The sequence below is a fragment of the Equus caballus genome, chromosome 19 (assembly GCF_041296265.1).
Source record: "Equus caballus isolate H_3958 breed thoroughbred chromosome 19, TB-T2T, whole genome shotgun sequence".
NCBI classification, from domain to species: Eukaryota; Metazoa; Chordata; class Mammalia; order Perissodactyla; family Equidae; genus Equus; species Equus caballus.
Genome location: NC_091702.1, coordinates 36668880 through 36695263, shown reverse-complemented (window position 1 = coordinate 36695263; position 26384 = coordinate 36668880). Strand labels below are relative to the sequence as shown.

The window sequence follows — 26384 nt, the reverse complement described above, 5'->3', positions numbered from 1 at the left end:
GGTTAGGGAAGGACAGCCGTCAAAGGACACTTTGAAAACCTGTAACTTTGGTGGTTCTAAAACAAAACTCTTAGGTGGCCAAAGCAACTGAGCCACAAATTAACTTAGATGATCTATAGTGAACACAGGCTTAAGAATTTCTTATTAAAAAAAAATTGAACCACTTTTATGATTATTCCTACTAAAGTAAAACCAGTTGAATTGGAATTCCTGAGGCAGGGGTTGCAATTCAAAACATCCACTAGTAATTTTTCATTTCTGTTCTGAGTGTTAAAATTAAAAATTAGAAAAAAAAAAGTCAGACTAGAAAACCGACTTGATCAGTTTATCATCATACAAAAGGTATTTGTGGCTCAGGGAAAGGTATAGAGGGGAATGTAGCTATATTTGCTATATTTGATTTCTTAAACTGGGTGTTACGTATACAGGCATTCATTATATTATTATTTATACTTTTGTGTATATTTAAAATACTTCATAATTTAAAAAGGTATATATTTGTGGAAGACTTGAAGAAAGGTTTAAGAAATCTCAATCCAATATAATTAATTTACAAAACGGCAACCTGCCGCTACTAAGATCAGTGTCTCCCCTTAAAAGAAACACATTTGAGCCTAATGGAGGATGGTTCTGCAGCTGGAAAGCAAGTGTTTCACTGCCCAATAAGAGTTTGAGTAAAGATTCCAGGCAGAAACTCTGCATATTTTTAGCTCAGAAAGGCAAGTTTTTTCAGTGATTGTCTTTGAAAGTGTGGTGTAAATGTCACATCGATGATATGAAAATGTCTCCTGCAATATGTAATTTGAATTGCAGAAGGATTATGAGAATAATGAAGCTGTGGTTTTACAATCTTTTCAAGTTTTCCTGTCTTTTTAAAGTAAACTAAACAAAACTACACAATTTTATTTTGCGTGCTCTGATTTGTGATTGTCAGGCAAAAGGACCTGGGCCTAAGGAAAAAAAAGGAATTTGAACTGTTCTTTTATAGGTCTTTCCTCTAGAGAAAAGTCAATTTTGGTAGTTGTGTTTGGATATTAGAAAAAACACGGCAACACTTCTGAGATGAAAAGCGGGACAGTATTGGAAATGTTATATTTTAGAGAAAATCAAGTTTGTCTGCACTATTATGTCCAGGTAGTACGGAAAAGGAAAATCTTAAGACAATTTTGTGGGATAATAATGGGCTTTTCAAACATAGCCCCAAAATGCTTTTTCCAGCATGTCTCACCTACAATGTCTTTAGAAAAAGATTGAACTTTGGATCTCTCACCAATATGTGTTTTCACATGAGCCCCGACCACTGGTCACTATGGATTTTTGAATTTGGATGGTTGCAAATTAAATTTGGGCTTGTTTTAACCTTGTAATTTACAGCTTAAATTCTTTATAGCCTAACATATAAATTGTGCATTTTTTTCCCAAGGGACATTCTAATTTAAAACAACAGAAAGATATACTTTTCAATACACAGAAAAAGAATGGCTATTCTTTATGATCACAGGCAACATGGAAGTGATAGGATGGAGCCTTCATGCCTAAAAGCACCTGTGAGTTGGCATACTCACCCAGGAAAAACTGTGTGACAGCAAATACCACGCTAAAAAAAGCCATTGAACCAGATGAAAAGTGAGACAAACATAGGGATTAAAAGTTACAGGAATGCAGAAGTGAATGGGATGGAGCATAATCCGTGCAAAAATGTGGAATTCCTTGGGAACAAAGGCCCATCAAGGTCCTACATGATTAAATGTGAAATGTGTATTTGGTAAGAACTTGAAAAAAAAAATCTCATAATCTATGTGCTTCTAAAGAAAGGTTAATAGTACATGAAGAAGAGAGCCCATCCCGTAGCTTGGCAGCCTTTCCTCTATTTTCCTATTTCTTTTCTTATCTTTTTCTTGTGTTTCATTCTTCGCCGCGCCACCAGTTAACCAGCTACACAGGTGAGTGAATTTAAAGGTCGGTGCTGGCCTTGGCGGTCAGCACCCTGATGCGGGCGGAGTTGCAGGCCTTGCAGAGGATATGCCCATCCAAAGGGTAGCAGCCTTGGTTATCTCCTTCAGACAGGAGACCACCACAATCCTGGAAAAATGAAGACAGATGGAAAGGACGTAAGTGAAAATGTCAAGTACATGCACGAAGACCAAATTCTTTAGCTTTCCATTCAAGGCCTCCCTAATGTGCCCACTTACCACCTTCCCTCTTCATATACCATCAGTCCCCTCCAGTCCTTCCCCAGGATATAACATAGTAGGTGTCAAATTAGATTGAATTAGAGATTGGGGGCATAAATACAAACATGGTGAAATGACCGTGCTAAGGTCACTTCACAGGAAATAGAGGTACAAGGAGATCCCAAGTTTCTAGGCTCCAAGTAGTGTTGCCCCCCTCACTCAGCAACAACAACAACAGCAAGAACAAGAGAAACTAAAACCAGAATGGATCTCTAATCACTAATTCATCTTTACCCTTATCATTAGTTTCAGGATTTCTCAAAAGGAATCTACAAGGGCAGGGATGGAATTTCTTGGTAATTTCTGGGCAAAAGCTAAGCAGAAGGGCCACCAACGGCTCTGCCTACTTACTCCAGCTGTAGTAAGAAAATAAATTGCTAAGGTTCCTGGAGAGTAATGATTTGTACTTTCTAAAGAAGGAAGCATGGTGGAGAGGAATGAGTGCAGGCCTGGGAGACAGGGCCCCTGGAAATCACCCTCAGTTCTGTCACTGCAGGCAAGGCCAGTTGTCACTCTGAAAATAATTCCTGCATTTCCTACCTTACCAAGCTGTTGGGAGGATCAAAGAGGATAATGTGAATGTACTTTGAAAAAAACGCAAAGAGCTACATAACTGTAGAGGATTATCCTTCTGTTGATAGCACCTCTGAGGGGCCAATTTGGAAAGTGTTACATAACAGTAAAATGCTGGCCCTTATCTTGGAGAAAACAGAAGTTTCTTTGGAAAACAAAAATACAGTACTTCCTCTAGTGGCGTGTGCTCTTCTACTTTCAGTAGAAACTCTTCTAAAAGGCCACAACTGCTGCATGCCTCGCCTCCGCTGTCTACCACGACAGCAAGGAGGTCATTGAGTCTCCTGTCTGCATTTGACAAATAATGAAATTTAAGTTCAAAAACGGTGTCGCTCAGAACACCACAGCAGCAGCAACAGCAGCAATAGCAAGGCTTCCCAGGAAAGTCGACTTTACCAAAATGGACAAGCAGATAATTTTGCAGCTATGGAGGCATTTGGGAAACTGAGCAATGGAACTCAATGAAATCTGTTCATCACAATAAAAAGAAAGAAGATAATTTCAGAAATGACAAGGTTTTAAGCATTTAATGAGCTACCATCTACAGTCACCTGGGCACCCTAAAGAGCCCAGAGTCGGTCGCAGTGATGGAACCATCACTGCCTTGAATCTTAGAAGGAAAAGGAGCCATGAGGCATCCAGTACAACTTCCTCCTTTTATAGATGAGCAAGTGAGGGAGGGGAGGGATTTGTCCAGTGTTATGCAGCGTCCGTGGCAGGACTAGTACAATGGTCTGCCCTCTTCCAAATTCAGTGTTCGTATAATATTGCTTCTAAAAAACTTCACAGCATTTTAAAGCCAACTTAATTTGTGCTGCTATGATTTAACCTGGGAGAGGAAAACCACATTTCATGCAACTCTTAGCACAAAAAACAAAACCATTGAAAGTCAAAGTATATCGGTATAAATGGCAAGTGTGTGAGGAATTTTGGGAAGCCTTTCTTCTTTGGTCCTCAGTTTCCCCAACTGCAAAATGATCTCTAAGGTGTCTGTTAGCTCTTTCACCCTTATGATTTAGGGCAATTTTAGGAATGAACATTGTTGCTCCTCTTTAGTCATAAAATCCTTATGTAAAAGCCAGTAATTTTTTTTATTATCTTTTCTCATGTTAAGGCCAAAGAAAGGCATGCAACTTGGCTCTAGGGCAAAACAAAGCACACAGCATAAAACAGGAGGTCAGTCACAGCTAAGGCAGTGACTAGGAGGCACGCAGTCCCAGAGAGCCAGCCTGTGTCTTGGGAACATCTCCTCGTGGGACTAGAGGAGCCGATTTCGTGAGGACGTGATAATAAGGAAGTTCATCTTATCCCACAGGGAGAAGAAGGAGCTGGGAGCGGCTGCATACTGAAGGGCTGGTAAAAACAAGAAAACTTCCAAAGAGGGGTTCTGGGTAAGTTACAGAACCAGGATAAGAAAATGGGTCCACATCATTTTCTGCAAGTGGTGACCTTTTGATCCCAAGATTATAGAGCCCTTTGCTGTATAAATGACTATATTTCCCCTGGGCAAGAAGCCTTCCATGTTGCTTCCAGCCCAGATGGCAGGTCTCTTCTATATATCCCCAAGGCACCTTGTGCCTAGCTCTCCTGTAGCTCAGTACTCATCTGATCTCTTGCCTTAAGTGCTAAGTCAGGGCTCGCTAAATTACCGAATCTCCATGACTTTGAACATGAAGTGCCAACCCTTCCTACAGGAATGAATTCTTATCCTTCTCAATGGCTGACAGTGGCATCTCTGTCCCATAGGAGCATCAGAGCCAAAGTTAAAAATTCCGTATAATGACAATGATGATAATAATAACAATACCATTTCTCACTAGTTTAACACCTTATGATTTACAATGTCCTCTAATATATAATTTTGCATTTTAGTCACACAGCATGTTTGAAAGAGTTAATAAGAATTTGAGTCATTTTTGCTGGTGGGGAAATTGAGACTGAAAGAGGTAAAGTGACTTATCCAACATCACTAGCGTTAAACACTTGTGTCAGATCCAAAACCCAGGTCCTGTGAACACAGGCACTACGGGCTTTCCCAGATTTAATATAGTTGCTATATTTATGGATCTAATGGGCCTGCCATGCACTGGCAGGGTGTAGGGGCGCTGACCACAGACCTCACACCGGTAGCAGTGAACATGGAAATCACGATCCAGAGCCACAATCCGGACAGTCTCCTCCTGGCCTGGGGCTGGCATGATAGGCTCCTTGCACACAGAACATCGGGGGGCAAATTTCCTGAAAAGGGAGAGAGAGTTCTGGTTATATACTGAGCACAGACACTGTCAAACAGGTGAGACTCAGAGGTAGAAAGAAAAGATGTCAGGACATCTGGTTTGTCATCTCTTGTGAACTTGAGCAAGTCACTTTCCTTCTCTGGGTCTGCTTCCTCAATTGGAAAAGAAGGAATTTAGACTAGGTGACTGTTGAGGTCCTTCTAGATTATAAATATTGTGATATGTGTTGAGGTGGGGGGGGTGAGTGTGTGAACTGTTTATGCACGAAGAGCATCTAGGAGCTACTGGCCACTCGGTACGTGGCATGAAATTCACCTGGGGATAGATTGCAAACACAAACCCTGGGCTTGGGCAGGCTAGCCACAGGGGAAAACAAGGTCCTAGTGGCCCCTACTTGTTTCTGACTTTAGCTTCCAGACTTTCGTATATGCTCCCCAGGCCCTACCCAAATATTCTGATGTTGGTAACTTTGCCTCATTCCCACTTATTGGAGCCTCTTTCTTTGAAATGTGTCTTGAATTCTAGGAATTAACACAGGAAACCTTAAAAACATATCTTTTCAAAACAGCAGAGGTTAGCACGTTTAAATACTCTTTATACCAAATTTACGTAATCAAGTCTGCACTTCTTACATTTTGGTTGTGTAAAGAAAAAGTTAAAAAGGTCTCAAGTTCTTTACTTTTTGAAGGGTTTTAGCACTCCCAAAGGGTATGTGTATATGAATACATATATGCATACATATACATACATATATACTTATGTTTTTGAGGTTAACTGTTGGTGAGGAATTTTATTTCCTAATCTCTTAATATTCCTTAATATGACCAATGACTCTAACATTTCTTTCTCATAAAGGATTAACAGGCTACAAATACAGGCCATGCATCCATCTGTATCTTTTGGAAATTAGGGGTGGCATTTGTGAAGGTGTGAAATGACACATGATTTGAAATGGACATGGATCAGAACTGAAAAGATTAATAAGAAAAACAGACTGTGCAACTTAGTTTTTTCACAGCTATGATTTTAAGATTAATGACGTTAAAATTTATCTATTTGTAGTAAGACTTAAAAAGAAATAACGATCGTAATCTAATACTTTGCAGAGCACTTTATGGTTGTCAAAGCATTTTTACATACATTATACTCTATATGTACATATTAATTTCCTGGCAGCACCCAAAAGGCATCTGTATGGCTGCAATCTAAATAAATATGAATTAAGCAGCAGATCAATTGATTGCTATGAAAGAAAAATTAAAAGGATCATGGTACAACTGCAGCAGTAATCAGAGTTGTTATAATTGGTATTTTATGCAAGAAATTTATACTCAGCGGCAAAAAACTTGCTTTGGACTACCTGATTATTTTTGAATCTGGGTCATCAGTAGTGAAACAAGCAGGCTTCTGGAATCAACTGCAAAATTTCCTTTCCCCAAACCCTTTGGGACTACACACTCTGTGAGGTCAGGAGTGTGTCTTGCCTATCACTGTATCTGTGAGCCTTCCCCAATTTCCCCAAGTAGGATCATTTACTCCTCTAGGATAAATAACTTTCATTGAATTTGCCTATTTTAGTAGTAATTATTTGCATATTTTGGGGGATCACTAAACTGTGAGCTTCCAAAGGAAGGATTTGCCCTTTTTCTGTCTGAGTCTCCAGAAACAGCTACTGTGACTGGTGCACAGAGTAGAAATTCAGGCTTCATTGATTGAAACGAAGTATCTGCCATGTTTCTCTATAAAAAGATGTTACTTGGGTCCTCATGTTCAATCTCAAGGTCCTTCCTCTTTGGAAAGGCATAAACTGTATTTTTGCTGAGTAATGTCTCCTCCCTACCAATTGGCCTCATTTCTATGATGGGAAAAAGCAAATTAAAGAGACAGGAAGTGGTTTCCACCGTCCCTGCAGTGTTCTTTGGCCGGCATTTCGAGGATTGTTTGAAATCCCAGGTGGTCTATTTCAAGGCTCAGCTCACTAAGCAGACAATAATAATAATAAAAATAAATTTGATAAAAACACCTTTGATAGTTAAAATAGCCCCATTTATTGTGTGCTTATTATGTGCCAAGCCTTGTTAAGCACTCTGTACACTTGACCTTATTTTTTACCGACAGCAACATTATGAAGAAATATTTTCATCATTTCTACTTTATAGTCATGGGAGCCAAGGCTCAGAGAAGGATGGTCATCATCATCTTGTGTCCTGGCACATTTCTGGCAATCAAAAAATGGATGTTGATTAAACAAATAAACAGATGAGTGTAGTATCCCTGATAAGAAAGCACAGATAGTGGAATAAAGGCTCAACATAATGAAAGGGTCAGTTAAATAAGCCTGCTTTTCTGAGCCCACTGTCCTGGCACTGGAAATAACAGAAATAAACTAGGCTTCCAGCAGTCAGACTGGTGGGAGTTCTACATATTTTTGCATGTGTTCTATTAATTTATATATACATAGCCTATAGTATTGCAAAAATGATTTAAGGTGGTTACTCTAAAATTTTATGTGTGTGTGTCTGTGTGCATGCGTGCGTGTGTATTCTTCATTACTAGTTAGACCGTCTATGCTAAGAGCTGCCTATAGCCGATTTACAAAACTCAATAAAATATAGAGGAGATATGAATTCAAACATGGGGAGAGAGAGGGGCTGAGATCAGAGAAGACTTCTTAGAGGAGATGGTAATTGAGTTGGGCCTTGAAAGACGGCCATTTGGGTGAAATGGGAAAGAGTGCATGTGTGCGCGTTTGTGTGTGCGTGTGTGTGCGTGTTGGGGTGAGATACAGTCAGTTGGCCAGGGAGCTGAGTTTGAGCAGTCATCTGAAATGACACATGGGGAAAAGTTCCTACCTAATAGGCTGGAGGACTTGGACCAACCCTGACTGAAGGTGACTGAAGGGGGCTGGCCCACTATCGAGGCCTCAAAAGCAGTTCTTCAGAACCCTGTTACTCAAAGTGCAGTCCAAGGTCACCTGGGAGCTTGTCAGAAATGCAGAATCTTGGGCCCTACCCCAGACCCACTGAATTAGAGTCTGCAGTTTAAAAGATCCCTAGATGACTTGCAAGCACATTAAAATTTGGGAAGCAGTGGTTTAAAAGATAGGATACTAAGCAGGCAAGATAAATCCCTTCTCATGGGTCTCCTGTAACTTACACTCCCAGGCTGCTCTAGTTACATCAAGCAAATCCTCCTTGAATGTAGAGAAGCCTTTCCTAACTCCGCACCCCTGATTTTTGCCTGAGATTTTGTTCCTTCTGCCAGGAATCTCCTTGTTTCCCACTTAAAACACTCTTCAAATTCTGCTTCCGGAAGCCTACCAAGATCCCAGGGCCAAGCAATCTCTTCTGATTCTACAGCTCAAGGCTTTGCCTGTGCTTATCTCATGGCGTTTATAAACCCCTTTCTGCCTGATATCACAGATTCTGCACCCATTCTCGCCCCTCCTCCTGGAAAGCTCCTTGCTGACAGCAGCTTCTGTGTTTGTATCTGTGCAATTTCTACCTAAGCAAGTTCTCTCCTTGTGTCCCTCTTCTTTAGCACTTAGCACAGTAATTGGCACACAGAAAGCTCTGTGTAGATATGGTTGAACTGAATTGAAGCACGTTTCCTAAAAGCTCACAAAGGGAGACCTAGGCAGAATGACCAAGAACAAGGTCCCCCAAAATTTTCAGCAGAGGGAACCTGTATCCCCCTGTCTACCCTCTCCTTAGCCTCGCAATGCCTGCCTTGGGTTGGATTTCTAGCTAACTGTGTTCTAGTACCTTCCTTGTTCTGAAACATAGTTCTGTAAAATTTTGTCATATTTTCCTTTGGGAAATGAGGAAAAGATCAAAAAGCTTCTCCTTGCCAGTCATGCAGACAACATTATTTTTTAAAAAATAATTTGTTTTAACATGCCATTGAATTATTGGGAGGGAACTGGGGATTGGAAATGATTTTTCCTTTTTAGTTGCTCAAGTCTGCTTTTCTGAAGCGCTCAGACCCACACACTTATGTCACCAGTCTCAAGTCTCTAATTATGCTCCCCACTCTTAGAAATGAAAGATAAATGGCATAGATATAAACTTACATTTGTCAGAATTGATTTCCTGTTTTAATTGAGGGGTGTAATATATCATCAGTCTTTTCTAGCAACAGAAACATGTGTGCTCTGATTCTATCTATCAGCCTCTCTTGGGTTAGGGTAAGTGTAAGAAAGGAGAGAAGCAGTGACAGAAACACACTCCCCATTGGTATTTTTTCACTTCCCTTAAATAGATGCAGGTTTTTTTTCATGTGTAATTACAAGCTAAAAATATCAATAACGTGAAGTGCAATTTATGCTGTGACTGCCCTTTCAAAGTGAGCCCTTCCTTGTCTAATTCAGGTTGAGAATTTCTGCCTCTGGGGTTTTTTAATTCATTCAGCCCCATGTCTTTTGGTGAGGTTTTCACTTTCTTTGCTACTAGGAAAGTGGTCAGGAAATTCATTTTTAAAATATTGAGTCTCAGGTCCCCAGACTGCTTGTGGCAAGTACCTCCTGCTTGTTGACAATCAACAGAGCGGTGAAAATTAACCCACAAGACTGAACATCTGGAGGCTGTAGAATGGATACCCAAACTGGTGAGCCATGTGAACTTCAGCCCTTTGAGAGCCTCAGACTGTCCTCAAAGACACTGCCCAGCCGAAACAAGGCAGAAAACGTTTGTGTCTACCATTTACAAATCACACCCATGGCTTTCACACAGTTCTTAAAAATATGTAACAAATGGGATCTACCAATCTACCAACTAACAAACTGGCCAAATAAAAATAAACAAAACACAAAACTATAGAATTTTCGTGAAAACTCCTGCTATAACAGAGGAAAGAGGGACCTACAAATGAGAGAATTGAGGAAGTATGGACATATTTTTCCAGGTCCACGAGTAAGTGGTCTTAACCTTGAGGCTCTACTTTCTAATCCTCCTCAAAACACTGCATGATGCCGCATTAATTAATTTTATTAGCAAATATCCTGAGGAAGAGAAGACCTGGGTGCTGGAAGAAGTAATGGGAGGGTGTGAATATGTCAATAATGGCATGAAACTGCCTCTAACTGTGAGAGGCTTCCATCAGTAACAGGAACTGAATTGTTCTCTGTGTCCATCTCCCCATAATCTCCTATTTGTAGAGTGACAGGGATGTAGAGGTCAGCTATAGAGAGAATTCTGGGCTGTCAAAGCTGGGAGTTTTAAGACAGGGTCTGGTCTACTGACTACACTGAAGAGCTCAAAGAAATTGAGCAATTTGTCCAATGTCACAAATCTTGTTCATGTTTAGGCCAGGGAGGGCTCCCTAGGATCCTGTCTCTTTCCAATACACATACTTCACAGCTGAGTCAACTTTGTCAAAATTAGAGCCACACAAAGATGCGAGGGACAAATCTCAGGGAAGCCTTGAAGCAGAGGCTAGGATGGAGGACCACATGGATTACCAGATATCAATTCCTGTGTCTGATGAGGGGATAAATAAGCTCTTTTTAAGGTCCCACCAAATCCTGAGATTCTATAGCTCTGAGAGAGAAGAACGTGTGGCCCAGAGGCCAGGCAGTAAGCAAAGACTCCAAGAGGGCCGGCAGACTGGGGAGGGAGAGTAGACTGCCTACTTGTGGAAGTCTTCAATGCAGTGGATGAGGCCGCCAGCATCCACAGTGAACGGGATCCCATCCAGGCTGCGGTGGCACATGACGCAAGTAAAGCAGTGAGGATGATAGGCCTTCCCAGTGGCTCGGAGAATCCGCTCCATGATAGGCTTGGAGCATACGCTGCACTGCTCCAGGGTATTCTGTGGAGGGAAAGAAAAAGGCCAGTGTTAGGCTAGAACTTGAGGAGTTCCATTTATGTAGGAACTTACAGCATGACAAGCACTTTTACAGAACACATTGGCTCATGTGCTTCTCACAGTACTTGGAGGAAGGCAGAGTCTACATCTTTATTGCAGAAAGAAAGAAACACAATTAGATGGATCAAGAGGCTTTTTTAAGGTCACTCAGGTAAGCAACAAATCCAGAATTTAGAGCACATAAATTCTGGCTTCTATCCTTGTTCCTTTCTACTATAGCAGGGACGATGGCAAACTTTTGTGTAAAGGCCTATACAGGAAATAGTTCTGGCTTTCTTGCAACAGTTCAATTTTGCCATTGTAGTGTATAGGGAGCTGTAGACAGTACATAAGCAAATAAGCATGGTTGTGTTCTAATAAAACTTTATTTACAAAGCAGGTAGTGGGCTGGATTTGGCTCGTGGCTGGGGTTTGATGACTCCTGAACTATACTACTCAGGATCTCCACTTGAAGAACACTTCACTACTACTTCTAAAACTTGCTTCATCATCAAAGACCTGGTGGGATCACCTTGGACTCTAACATCTTAGAGCGTGGTCTGTCTGATGACAGACACTCGCAGAGCATGCCAGCTGCAGAACCCAATCAGAACTCAGCATAATGAGTAAGGCTTTTGATCATTTAAAGCCTGATTCAAACATCATCTCCAAGTTTAGTGTTGTAAAATATTTATGGAAATGTTGAACCTAGAGAGGCTCTAGTTTTAAGAAGTGAATTAAAAAAGTTAATTTATCTGGCATTAAAAATATGCTGAGCTTTAAAAATACATACCCCCCCTTGAAAGGGATATCATTTATGGAGTCAGGACTCAGGAAGATTGATAAAATCAGCTGTTAACTTTCCATCCTTTCCTAGAGTCCCATGCTGTCTTACCAAACAACCTTGATTAACATGTAATATGCTATATTCCAACCGAGATGTCTGGGCTGACTCACTGAGTTCACAATCTAGAATAAACCTGGGGTGGGGATCTGATTAGAAAGATGCAAACTGGAAGGGATGTGGAAATTAAGGAGTAATTGCCCTCTTACCATAAGAACCTTTAAATGGCTATGAGGCAAGAAGTGCCTGTGGATAGTTAACTAGTGTGCTGATGTCTTAACTACAGCAATGGCTTCTGACGGGCTTCCTTATTTGCATCTCTCTTCTTCTGTCATACTTCCCCATCCCCAAAGTGACTTCCAGTTTCCTTCCCAAAACACAGATGTGACCAAATAACTTTCCTGCTATCAAAAACTTATATGGCTCCACAATGTGAATGAGCTAGTTCCTTACCTGACATCATTCAACCTCCCTCTCTAGGCTCAGATTCCCCTAAAGACTTCGACTGCTTACTCTTGTTCAAAGCTATGAGAAACTTCCATACTTCTGTGCATTGGCCAATGCCTGGAATGAATTGCAATTTGCCATTCTGACCTTTCAAGGTAGAGGTCAGAAGGCAACTCTACAGTGAAGCATTCCTCGATGCCCTCAGTTGGAATAAATTGTTTCTTTCTCTCTAACATTATTTGTGCATAAGTCTATTTCCTCTACTAGACTGCAATTTCTTTAAGGGCAGGGACTATGTCTTAAGAATGTATTTCTCTGTCCCATACTATATCTGACATACCACCTGGAATAAAAATAAGCCCAGGATGAATGTGTGCAAAAAGAATGAATGAAAGAATATTGTTTACATCCTACCCTGGCAGCACATTGCTGGCCCAACAACCCTGCCTCTGGAACCTATCCCAAGATGAAGTGGTAAATCCATCATCGTGCGCTCCCCAAAGCTGCGGTTGCCGGCGGTTCTGAAATTGCTTAGTACGCCTCTGGTCACAGTCTAAACTCATGGAAACTATTAACCTATTTTTTTCCCCCATTTTGAAGTGGTGAAATTAAAATAGCAGAAGAACATAAGATGAGAGTCTGGTGATGACGATGGTCTGGACAATGAGGGCCCTGCTTCTTTTCTACCCTGGTGATCTGAGCTAATGTGGCTGGAAACTGTCTTCTCAGGGCTTGTGTTTTGCTTCTCTGTGGGTTTTACTTTTTTTTTTTTTTTAAGCCAGCCCTGTAATGGAGTTGAACAAACCAGAAAATGCTTGACCAGAAAATGTTTTTGTTTGCATTGAGGCTTGGCTGCAAGATTCAGCCCATTTACTCAAACCAGCAGCAGCAACATATAAGCTTGAGTCAGTTTCTAAGGAAAGACTTTATGGTCTACAGAAGCATCATGCAAGGACAGGTAATCTGAACATTTCCACTACAAAGGAAAAATAGTGTAAAATATGCTTAAAGTGAGTCTATTGTAAAATGCCCCCAAAAGAGAAAATAAAGTTTCCAAGAATGCAGCTGACTGGAAGCTTAGGCTAGCAAATGGTGGAGGAAGATATATTAACCTTCTCTAGCCAGCTCCCTTTACTGTACTCTTCTCCTTTCAGTTTCCAGTTGGTCCACTAGGACCCTTAGACATATCTTCTCTTAGAAAAAAGACAGACTTACAATGTCAGGAAGGAAGGCCCTGGGATTTTCTCTAGTCCAGGTCTCTGATTTCACAGGTGAGAAAATGGACCTGGAGCACTGATACAGTGCTGAGGACCTGAGTCATGGAGTTCACTAGGGGCAGAGGTGGGACTACCCCAGGTTCCTGACTCACAATAATTCATAGAGGGATCTGACGAATTTATTATGTAACCATAGAGAGGGAAAGTTGGTAGATGAAGAATATGAGCTGTCCTTCTGGCTTTGTCAACATTCACTGGATGACTCTGAGTAAGTAATTTCTTCTGTGTAGACCTCAGTTTTCTCATTGTACAATAACGATAAATTTCAACTCTGCAATTTTATTACTCTGTGATATATCAGTGTAAACAACAGTAGGAAAAGGCCAATGTTTCCATTACTAGAGCTATATTAAAAACAACTGGATAACCCCTCTTCTGAGCCTTGAAAGGAGGGTTCATGTGCCAGAAACCTGGACTACAGAACCTTTACAATGTCTTCTCACTTGCAATTCCAGAAATTGCTAATGGTGGAATTTCAAGCACCAGAGATGATCTTTGTGTCTTCTTACAGCTTATTTTCAAGCTAGATTGAAAGATGCACTCTTCAGATAAACATGAAGCTTTTTTAAAGTAGGTTAAAATGAAATGGTTAATAAATAAAATAGTTTATAAGAAAATAAAAAAGAGAAATAAGTTTTAAAGCAAATAAGTGGAAGAAGGATGTCTCTAAGTATATCTACTCTACTCAAATTACATCTTGTACGTGGAGTAGGGGTGCCCTGTTTGATAGATGGGGAGGCAGGAGGAGGGAAGAGCACACTCCAGCAGAAGAACTTTCAAAACCAGTAGTGTGCTTTGTAACCTCGTTTTCGTCCATGTCTACTGCTCTCACCCTGCCCCACTGAGCTCTCTGCCACATCTTTGATAAACTATGTTCTTTTACAAGGCCAGACTACTCAAATCCTTTTCTGCTTAGAAAATATCTACTCACTCTTCAAAGTTAAGCTAAATGTTCACCTCTTCTGCAAAGTCTTTCCTAATTTTTCCTCTGCTATACTCCAAACAAAATTAGTAATTTCTTCCACTCTCGTAAGATTGTATGATGCTTCTCCTATGACACTAACTAGAAAGTACTTGATTTAATGGTTTATGTCAACCTCCACAACCAAACTGTGACCATCCCTCTTTCCCAACATGGAGCCATAGTCATAGGTTGAGTTTCCTAGGAAACAGATTTGCATGCAGGAAGTTATTGAAGAGTGTCTTTGAGGTCCATACATGTGGGAGAGTGCAGAAAGTTCCTGGGCAGAGGGAGGAGTTGAACTATGATGCAGTTACAACAAAAGCTTTTAATGGTTCCACAAAGTGTGGAGTTGGGATGGCCCTGCAGAGTGGTCCTTCCTTGAAGCTCGGGGAGAGGGCCTTTATCTCCCTGCACATACCAGTCAATGGACACCAGCTGCTCCCAAGAAGGAGGAGTGATCTTGAGTGAAGAGGTTCCCTTCAGTTGAAAGTAATTACCAGAGAGGGACTCAGCTAGGAACTCCTGGCAGCTAGAGGAATGAGAACTTCAGTCCTGAAGGGAGATCTGGGCTGTGCACTGCAGCATCCATGACAGTAACCATCCTTGCCCAGGGCCTACATAGTCCATGAAACACAGTAGGCAAGCGATAACCAGTTGTGAAACCCCTTATAGCTTAAGCTGATTGAAGAGTCTAGATTTTATTCTTTTCTTAAAATTCTAGGTATTGTTTGACGATTTTTTAGGACTTTTAGAAAACATTTTAGGAGTTACTCCAATGAAAGTATGGTTAAAGGAAGATAGAGTGGCAGGAAAAACATGAAATTAGTCACCTGCTAAAAGACACAGCTCATAAACTTTTCTGAAATCATGACAATATAATTGTGATTAAAACCAAAAAGTTAAGTGAAAATAAAAATAAAAGCACAAACAAATCTTGTACACAAAACTTCCAAATGTACCTGTTTTTAAATTAGAGATACAATCTGGTTGTATCCTTTCTATCCTTGGATATTGTATAAATAACTTCTCTAATTCACAGGCAGAAGAGCTGGAAGAATCATCTGAATATAAATGAAGCATATAGGTAACATAAGTTTTAACTACTAGTTAGATGAGAAAGAACATAGTATTTCTAAAATTTATATATTGCATAGGTATATATGTGTTTAAGGTTGAGTATTTTAAATCAAGAGACATAAGTATTTGCAGATTCAGGGAACTATAAAGTGTTGCCATTTAGAAATGTTAAAATTTTCATTTCATAAAATTAAAATGTGATCTTATCTTCAGTCTTCATTGTTTTGTTTTTTAGGTACAAAAGCAATATTGAAACAGGAAAGACTCTTGGAAAGATAAGAGTGACATCTTATGTTTTAGATGCAGTTTTGGTCTTGTTGGGATAAGAATAGAAAGAAAAAATAGGAGAGTTAGAAAGTATTAGACTTCAAAAAGTCTTTAGAGTTTACTCTAGTTCAGGAGTTTTCAGCTCCCTTCACTTGCCTCCCTCTCCCATAATCCTTTTACTGGGGAAACAATTCATCAAGGAAGCACAGCCAAAAGAGCCACAAACCACTTCTGGATGAAGGGCATGAAAGGATGGAGCCTGTGGGGGAATCCACATTGCACAGTTTAAAAACCATGATTCTAATCCAATTACCAGATTCAAGAAACTAAGGTACAGAGAGAGAAAACAGCTCGTGGCAGATGTGGAGTTAGAATTTAGGTTTCCTAATTCTCCATCCAGTGGAGAATTTCTCTGCTATATCATACTATACCTATTCCATATTTCAGTAGACACACTCCATTTGCAAATATAAGCCATTCACGCTGACCACCTGCAAGTTAAACGCATATAAATAGCGAAAACATGTTGAGATCTTAAGACACTTTGTCTACTGTCAATTTCATTGGCTCCCACAGGATAAGACAGAAAACTCACTGTTGGATTCCCAGCATCTCTCTAACAGTGTCCTTGCATAAAATAGGTGCTCCATAAATATTGGTTAGATGATGAATTAATAAACTCTGGATAAGTACTTTACATAAAATAAAATTATTCTATTTAACCATGCAAAACAATTCTCTAATTCAGAGCTTCTCAACTGGCAGGCTAAGACACAGTGTGACTCAAGCGGTTCCCGGTGTACCACATTTGGACGGGCAGGAAGGGGCCAGAGGTTTCCATAGCCCCTGGGTGGTCACCGTGGGCCTGGAGAAGCCTCATCCACTTACTCCACTGTGCTGAATGCATGCCATCAGTTTCCACATGAATCATGATGTAAAAAGGGTTGGGAAGCACAGCTCAAGTGTAGGTGTTCCCCACGGAATAGGAATATGGTACAGTAAAAAGAGAACAAGGCTATGATTCAGCAAACCTTCATTGAAATGCCAGTGCCAAATAATTATATTACCTAGCTTAATTTTAGAAGACAAACTTATTCTTGATTCTGGTAATCAAGAAGGCTTCCCAAATGATGGCAGTACCTTGGGGTTTCCTTTGTAGATGAAGACATCATCTTACCTTGGTAAGTCTCCTAATGAGCCTGCATTACAAAAGGTCCCAACAGCTCTGCCTCCCAGTGAAGCAAGCATTTCTCAGTAAAAGTTTTCTTGCACTTTCCAGGTGTCCTTCCCCTACGTCTGTATCTTTATCTATATCTGTATCTGTCTCTACGTCTATATGTAACATGTGTTTCAAGCAGACTGAAAGTAATAACAGTAAGCCTAGAGTTATCCCATCTCTAAGACTATGATTTTCTCATCCAAATTAAAATTCCTACTTTATGGATGAGAATTCTAATTTTTCAAGATAGGAAAATGTTTGAGTCAATTTATCAGATGGCATCAAACCCTTAAAATATATTTTCTTTTGATGTTATGACCTACAAAAGAAGACAGCTATGAAACACACAACTGAAAAATCAGTAAGAGTACTTTCTTGTTTTTTATTCACTTCTGCTAACATTTTTGAGCACAACCCTTTGCATCCAAGGCCTATATTGCCCTAGTGTTCTTATAAACCCCCTTGAAAGGAACTTTTCATATGCTTTTCTAATGAGCTGAGCTGCCTCCCCACTAGCATTGCAGAAAGTCTAAAGACTAGAACCAAGTGTTCAGCATTTTGGTAGGTACAGAGGACAAGAGAAAAGACAAAGACCCCATCCCTGCCTCAGAGATTCCCAGCGTGGTGAGAGAAGTAGACACTTCTAGAGATAACTGACCAGAGGCAACGGGCACAACAAATTGCTGTTATAGAGGCTTGAATAATGTGTGATGGGAACACGGAGAATTAAGTAATTACTTCTGAAGGTGAGGGAGCAGGCAATGTGATGGTGGCATATGATTCTGGGAACCTATTCTAGGTGGGATTTGAATTAGCTCTTGAAAACAAAACACATTAGAACACTCTTTGGAATTAATGCTATAACAAGGGTCTTCATTATCTAAGTCCCAGATGTGCCTACATTGAAACAAAATTCATTTCTTAGGAAGAATATTGTAACAAAATCAGTGTATCGGGCAGCATTGAAGAAGAATAATTCAACTTTGCCAGAGATGAACATTTATGTGTCATATTAACACAAAACACATGTAGGACTATTAACACAGAATTTAGAAAAAAAATTCTCACAAGATTTTCTGTTTATATTTGCACTAAATAAACTGGAATTAAAATTAAGGAATAGATCCTAAAACCACAAGGAAAAAAGCCAACAGAAAGGATAAAAAGATCAGGACAATTAGGTCACTTTATTCAATTTTGCCATGAGCCACAAATGACACTCTTCACTAAATAAATAATGCCCTGTTGTTTATTCTGAAGCACTTGGGTTGGGATTATGATCTGAGCTTTATTAAATTAAAAAAAAAAACCCATTAAAGGACATTTAGCTTGTCTATACCTTAGGGCCCAGAGAGGTGCTATTTTACCTTAAAATGTGCAGCCTTTGTGGTACCCTAGTTCTTCCAAAACACTTCTCTTGAATGTCTCCTAACCCTTGAGAAATATGATGGTGTTGGGGGGCTGTATGAGCGTGTCAAACCTTCATGCCAGGAGCAAAATGAAAAGATTACAACTCCATTGAGACTATTGCGAGAGGGGAAAAAAAGAATAGAATTCTTTTCCTTCCAAGCCCAGTCAGATCATGGATTTGCCTTTACAACATCTTCAAGGTACAGTCTGTCGGGACTTGTTAACCAGGAACCAGAGCAGAGTCGGTCATATACAGTGAGAGAATTAGTGATAGATACAAGAAACTTGGGTTTGAAAGTCTAGGCAATTTTCTTGACCTCTCTGGCCTTTGGTTTCCTCATCTACTAAACAAGATTGGAAATGTCTACAGTGTGTTGTTGTGAACACTAAATGAGATCACATATATGAACGCAAGTACTCTGGGTCTGGCTGTATAATAAATGTTAGTGTTGGGTAATTCTTACAAATTCTAAGGGGGGTAGGGCAGATATTTAATTAACTTGGCATTCTTTGATCATTTCATTGAATTACTATATTTAAGTACTACATTTTTAATTTTTTCCTTTATCATGGATTTTCCTACATTTTAGAGCTCTACTTTGGTCTTTTAATGGATTATTTAAATGTATGATACTCTGGGACAACTGAATAAAGTCATAACATAAAATGGGCTTCTGGATTCCTAAGAGATTGCCCCCCTTGCTTCTCTGAGAATTTTGTGGGAAAGCTGTTCTTACTTCTAAGTAAGCATTATCATACCTCAAACTCATACATTTCTCAGTTCTTTCTAAAAATAATTTACATTATTTTATACTCTCAAAACAAAAATTGACAGCTTGCCCTGGAGAGTCTTCAGAGTTTACTAAGTGTACACAAATGGGACCTCATTTAATCTCCACAACAATCTGTTAGAGTAAGGAGAAGATAAGAATTCTAATCCCCATTACATGCCACAGGACTACAGATGTGGTCAGGATTTGAATCCATGTCTTCTAAGTCCAAAGACAAAACTGTCTCCTTCACTCTATCCTCCAACTAACAATTTTCTCCATATCTTTCCATCTGGTTCCACATAATGGCAATTATACTGAATGCAGTTATTAATCTTTAGCAGACTGCTGTGCCACAGGCTTTCACAAACATATAGTTTGCTTGAACTTGAAAAAATTACCAAAATCATCTTGTCCTACTCGCTCCTCTTATATACAAGGACACTGCATTCAGGAAAGTCGATTGCCTAATGTTGTAAACTAGTGAAAGAACTGAGTTCAGGATAGAGATGCCCTGGTTTCTATATGGGGATCTTCCCCAAACCCCACAATAGATCCTTTATGGAATACCAAAACTTCTCTTTGGTGTTCTAGTCCTTGTTAACAGTAAGAATGTGACAGCTAATGCTCATTAGTTATTGACATAATTATTTACATCACCAATGAAAAATTATTAGGCTGATTATACTACATTACTTGGGTTTTTGCCACTGTCAAAACAAGGCTGTTGCACACTTATAAATATGAAGGCCCTTTGGCCAAGAACTCTGAGGAGCTGAGTCTTTCCTCAGCCTCATGGTATGATGCCTTAGGTCCCACTTTCATAATTCCTGCTACCAGTAACTTGTAAATAGGGGTCGTTAATAGACACTAAGACCAGTCCACTCAGGCCGTCACTTTTCAGAGTAGCTGGAATTTCACAGCATTTTGAACAAAATTTCATAATCTGAGTGCCAATTGTCTCCTCTGTAGAATGGGATACTAATTATTCTGCCCTGTCTACCTCCCAGAGTTGTGAGAAATAAATGAGATAATAAATGTAAGATGCACTCCTTAAGAATGTAAAGAGATGGAAAGAGGTTGTTAAAAAGTTCTTTTCTCTGGGCAAAATTATTGTTCCATGTGAGGACTGACCCTAACTCTTGGTTCTTCAGTCTTTGACTAATCAACTGAGCCTACTTTCCATTACTCTTATTACTAGAGAAGCAGACAATATGAGATGTACACATAGATACCTACAATCCTATGATATTAAGTTTGGGAAAATGTAGTGGTTTTCTTCTTTTGTTTTTGTTGTTTTCTTTCCAACAGATATTTTTTTCTTACTATATTTTCCTTTAGTTTACATAACTGGGACACCTAATAAGTGATGGAGGAGTTACATAGCACGTATTTAAGTTGCATACAGAGAAGTCTCATGGAACATATAGTTTGCTGCGGATATACTTGGCAGGGTCCCCAACTAAGCCCCTGATGCCGGTGCCTGTGAGGCACCATTTTGACAATTCTCAATCATGTTATTTTCAATATAGAGTGGACAGGAAGCCCCAGTGGGGAAAATGACTTATCTTTGGGCCACAATGCTAATCTTAGCACTATTGGAAACTATAATTGTTGAAACAGATGTTTTTGGAGACCCTGCATGGTACAGTGACAAAGAGGAATGACCCTAAGCCAAGGGCCGTGCTCTAGTCTTGGGAAGGCTGGTCACTGGCATTTGCTTCTTTTGGCCTAAATCCCTTCACCTATAAAATAAGAGACTGAAGTTAATAGACCTCTTGGTCCTTTGAAGCTCTGTGATTGATTTGCAGACTGAACAAAAGTTTCAATAGGGCAGGGCTCTTTGTCTTGTTCACTACTTCATCCTCAGTTCACTGAACAATGCTTGGCACATAAAAGGAACTCAATAAATATTTTATTAAGTAGGTGAATGAATGATTGAGAATGAATACTGCAAAGAGTCATCCAATAGCACCTACTCCCATAGACATACCCAAAATTTCATCACCATCCCAGATGGCCTTCCATCACCAGCCTTTTTAAGCTGTCTCCTCTCCTGAGCCAGATTCTATCTCATTACCCTGTTACTTTCTGCACAGACATTATCATTATCGGATATCACTTCGTGCACTATTTGCTGACGTGCTTGTTACTTATCTCCCCATCAGTCTGTTTGAGACACTGCTGCATTCACAGCCTCTGGAACAGTGCTTAATTTGGCACTTGACAAGTATTTGTTGAATGAAAAAAGTAAATGACATTAAACTAAGTTCTCTTCAAACTCTTGTGTTCTTTGATTCTATCTCAGCAAGAGTATATTTCTCCAAAAAATTAGTGCTACAAATTTTGCTAAGAATATAAATGATCTCAAGTTAATTGCTCCACATAGTAGGTAGGACAATGCTCTTTTTACTTGTAGTATTTGTCTATAAGTAACTGATCCATCCAGGGGCAAAATCTAAAACTGAGTAAGCAATGATGTTTTCACCTTTGTGTATAGATAGGAATGACTGCCTGCCTGTACATTTCAGATCAGAATCAAATCCATTGTGAATCATCCATTAGAATCAAGATCTGCAAGCAGAGACTAGAAATGTTCCCAGTACCATTCTGCTCATGTGTCGGTTCCCTTCAGAGTTGCCTGAAACTCAGCTCTGCCAACGTGTTTATTTTCTACCTGGGTTTATGAATTGCAATTACTTCCTAAATTATGACAAGGCACAAGTGGTCTGAGCCAAACAACTAGGGTCACGGGAGGTCTCCTTGTACTCCTGGGGATGATAGAAAAGCTTGTTTGAACCAAACTTGATCTTCTTTCAGAGGAAAGGGTAAACTTTAAGCCTCTAACTCCTGGGAGTGGCAAAGAGAACAGCCAGAGGGCCATGAGCTAACTTCCATTCTCTGGAGATCAGTGGAACAGATTTGGCAATGATTTGGCTTCTGTGGAAAACAAGCCCTTCTAATTATACTTCTGCCAGTGGAAGACAAAAGACAGCACCACAGCTTAGAAAGACCGTAATGACATGCCAATATCATGGCTGCAACTGTGTAGTTTCCTTCTGAGCAGAGCACTGTTGACACGTACGTCAAACACTCAGCTCTGGAACCCATTCACGAGAATGTGACCTTCTGAGGAGCACAAAGGGAAGTGGGTGAAGTGATTTGCTTCCCTTAAACTGTATCTTGGCTGTACTAGTTTCTGACACTAGAAAGAAGATAATTCCATGTTTTGGTCCTCTCTCCACCCCCACCGTGTCAAACATGGTTAACATTAAGTAGGTATGAAAGGCACAGACGATGAGTACAGGGTTTTCCATTCTGTAACTGTTGAAAGACAAAGGGGACAGAACATACAGATGTTTTCTCTTTGCTGCTGCAAAAGGGTGGCGGACTAACTCTTTCGGTATCTCTGGAATGCAAATTTTCTTTCACAGTTTAGCAGTCTTTTTTGGATTTCAGCACAGTGAACTAACACTTTCCTGGATTCCAAGACCTCCAGAGAACCAGATGGATGAGAGGAATTGGGAAAAAAGAACCCACGCTCCTTGAAAAAGGTATGAATTTCTCACTCAGCATCTAGCCAAAAGCTCTGAAAATTACAAGAGCGAAATCACTCGGTTTGTTCAAATGCATGCCATCCTAGAGTTGTTTGCGGTGGGGGAAAAAAAAAATCTAAAGTGATTTGATGGTTTAGATTCTGCGTTCAGTTTCAGCTAGGAAGCAAACTTTCACAGAGACGATATGTTTACTATCAAAGGCAGGAGAGAATGTAGATGGAAGAGATTACACAAGAGGCTCCTTCTCTATGCTGGTGCTCTAAAGCCAGGGACTGCTCCCCAGTGCTAAACTTTTTAACTTGACACTCAAGGCCCTTCAGGATATTGTCTTACCTCCCCTTTCCAGGCACCACTCCCACCATTCCCCCAATGCACTCTTCACTCCTGTCAACCCAAACTTTTTAAGACTTCCTGCTGCTTGTTCTTGCATGCTTTTACATCTACTCTTGTCTCTGCCTTGGAAATTTTTCTTAACAAGTTAGATGGCTCAACTTTTAGGACATGTGAGTGTTACCTCTTTTATTAAGCATTTCCCCAGCCTTCTCTTCTTTCACAGCACTGTTCATACATTCATTATAGCAAGGACCCCGTGTATCATGTTTGTACGCTATGGGAAATGCTATGACAAAGTGCACTTTCCAAAGCTGACGACACCAACACATATCTCATCCCACACAGTCTTCTTCCAATGTGATCCTGACAGTCCACCTGGAAGAGGTGAGGGCCTGGGAGGACATTCGTAATTGCCTGGACAATGGAATGTTGGTAGAAGTGATGCTATATGACTCCTGGATGCCATTCATAAAATGTGATATGGTTTTCTCTTGAGACACATATCTTTGAAGCCTTGAGTTGCCACGTTAGAGTTGGGCTATCATGAAGGTGCCAAGCTGGAGAGATTGCAGGCAGATTGAGGGAGATGCCTGAAGAATCCCAGTTGTTCCAGAACAGCTGTTCATGTATTCCCAGCCCAGGCACCAGACATGTAGGTGAAGTCTTTGAGAGATCTCAGACCCAGAAATCTCATGAGGGACCCCAACCAGAATTGCTTAGTTGAGATGCTATCAAATTCCTGACCCACCAATCTGATTCTTCTTTTCATAAATCATTCTTTTCAGCCACTAAGTTTTGGAGGGGTTAGGCATGTAGCCCATAGTAACTGAAATATAGGCACAGCTTCCATATTTCACTAGGAGATCTTCAAAGGCAAGGAATTAAAAAATATATATGTTTCTAGCACTGAAGAGTGTGAATGAAATACAGAAGAGATTGTTTGTTGAATAAATCCTTGAATGAATGAATGAATATTAACTTTTGGACATAGCTGCATAAAATTAATGCATTTTAACGTCATGAGGCTAGTTAGCTTTATTTAGCTAGGGTATTTTGAGCAACAATAATGCCCAAATGATATGAATGCAAAATAGACCTTTCTCCTTCATACAGGGGGCAATGTAGCTTTCAAATTCTGCAAGCTATTGTTATTCCAAGTAAAAAACATGAGAATAAATTGATACAGGAATATATGTATAATTCCTTTTCTCCAAAAGTATTCAGTACTATTCTTAACATCATTACAGGTGAAAAGACAAAAGCTTTCTTTCATTGTGGGCATCAGTTAATAAAGGCAAATTGTCTATTTAATTGTACAAAGAAATTAAGGAGTTAGAATTTTACATAGAATTAAAGAGTAACATCAGAGTGAGGATGATCTTAGGGTCATTTGGCCCAGTCAATCTGATCTGTAAATTCCCTCTATGGAATCCCCAGTTAGTCAGTCAGTGCTTGTGCAGCCCCTAGGACTGCCTGCAACATATCCAATCAGAGCAGACTTTCTTGGAAGGTGTGCATTCTACTGGTTGGTCTAATTGTTAAAACATTCTTTATTTTGATTTAAATGCCTTCTACCTCATTAGCCTTACATCTGTCCTCTAAGGACAAATTTCTTGCCTTTTCTATGTAACAGCCCTAAAGAGCACTGAAAATATTGTTCCCTGCTTAGTCTTCTCTTTATTGGGATAAACACTTAGATTCCTTCAACAATTCCTTATGAGACATGACTTCTGTCATCTTATCCTTCTGATCATCCTCCTCTGCAGAAGTTCTAGTTTGTCAGATTCCCTTCAATGTGTGGTGCCCAGAAATGAACACATAATTTTACGAGCTACTGCTGCCTCTGTTCTGCACACTCCTCTTTATGAGAGCATCCAAAGAGTGTATTTACTTTTCTGTGCTCCTAGGTATTACTATTGATCTTGGGGTCAAATTCTCTCCCCTCAAGTCTTTTTTTTTTTTTTTAAATGAACATCTGTCAAATTAAATGACCCTCTCATGGACTTGTATAGTGAATTTTTTAAGCTAAGAAAAGGATTTGACTTTTGTCTCTCTTAGATTTTATCTTGTCGGATTTGGGTCATTCTTCCAGATAATTGAGAATTTTCACAATATTAGTGACCATATTTTGCATATTACAATTCCTCTCATCCTTTACCTCAGATCAGGAAGTTCAGGTCAGATAAATTTCAAGAGCTACAATTTTGCTACTGTTGAAAGATGTTTGCCATCAGAGTCAGCATCAACTCTCCTTTTCCTACATCCCATCAGGCATCAAGACCTATTAATTTTCCCCACTAAATATTTTAATTCCATCCATTATTCTCTATCTCTACTATATTATTCCATCATCTCTCACCTAGGTAATCACAGTAGCCTCCTAACTGGCCTCTTAGCCTCTCCATTTTTCTCTTCTCCAGTCTTCCACCATATTGATCTGCCTACAACACAACAGCACATCAGACTCATCAGGAAATTGTAAAAAGTAAATATTCTTGGGTTACCCCCAGACCTATGTAATCATAATCTCTGGGGTTGGGGCTCAGGAATCCACAACTTTAAGAAAGTTCTGTGGTTGTGCCAGAGCTTCTTCATCCAGATTGGCTAGCATTTGAATTTTTATAAAGCAAAAAAGAGCAAAACTATGCAACCAAATGAATTTACTATAGGTATCTGGAGAATAGTTTTGTCAAGGATTTTGATTCCTTTCAATTACTTTCTGGAAACCTAGGTCATCTTAGGGTTGGAGGAAACCTAAGGAAGGAAGGAGAAAGGAGATGGGAATTGACATTTCCAGCACTAGATACCTATTGGGTACCAAGCACTGTGCTGGGCTCTTTCACACATATTGTCCCATTTAATCCTTAAAATAATGCCAGTATGATAATTTTATTACTATTTTAGAGAAGAAGAAACTGAAGTTTAGATTTTTGATTTATATGCACCCAAAGTCACAAATTGGCACATAGGAATTAAACATGGGTCTGCCTGACTCCTATCTACAAGGTCTAGGGATTAATAAATACAAAAATTTCTTAAGCAAAGGAGAAACACTGCATCTTGTACGGACATATAAAATGATGAATTTGCACATATTCAAAGTGGTCTTATAGGCTTTAATTAAAGATCATACTTCTATGAGAAAAATCTATAGTGTAGTAGAAAGAGCCTTCGACTGGAAGTCAGGAAACAATACTAGTCCTGCCATGCCACTGATTTGCTGTGGGACGCCTTGATGGCTGTTTTCCTATAGCTGCTCTTCCCCTCTTTCTTTAGAACTTCCAAACTTTAGCTGGGTACACAGCTGCCCAGAACAAATATTATATTTTTC

The 26384-nt window shown here is 39.8% G+C and overlaps 1 protein-coding gene and 1 long non-coding RNA gene across 18 annotated transcripts in view; one reads left to right on the top strand and one right to left on the bottom strand.

Moving 5' to 3' along the window:
* Positions 1 to 1743: 1743 nt before the first annotated feature.
* LPP (LIM domain containing preferred translocation partner in lipoma) overlaps positions 1744 to 26384 on the bottom strand; it is a 637546-nt gene continuing 612905 nt past the window's right edge. For all 16 annotated transcript variants that reach the window (XM_023623171.2, XM_023623168.2, XM_023623172.2 and 13 more), the window contains 3 exons: positions 10674 to 10852; positions 4925 to 5045; positions 1744 to 2082 (listed from right to left, as the gene is read on the bottom strand). In XM_023623171.2, coding sequence (XP_023478939.1) covers positions 1954 to 2082; positions 4925 to 5045; positions 10674 to 10852 — 429 coding nt within the window. In that variant the 3' untranslated portion in view covers positions 1744 to 1953. The remainder of the gene's footprint in view (positions 2083 to 4924; positions 5046 to 10673; positions 10853 to 26384) is intronic.
* The window catches only part of LOC138919167 (uncharacterized), a 34606-nt gene continuing 12201 nt past the window's right edge, over positions 3980 to 26384 (top strand). The window contains exons 1-2 of one of the 2 annotated variants that reach the window (XR_011429141.1): positions 3980 to 4198; positions 22623 to 22717. This is a non-coding gene — a long non-coding RNA (uncharacterized lncRNA). Of the gene's footprint in view, positions 4199 to 22178; positions 22718 to 26384 lie in introns of those variants that run through there. The other variant, XR_011429140.1, reaches the window with a different exon arrangement.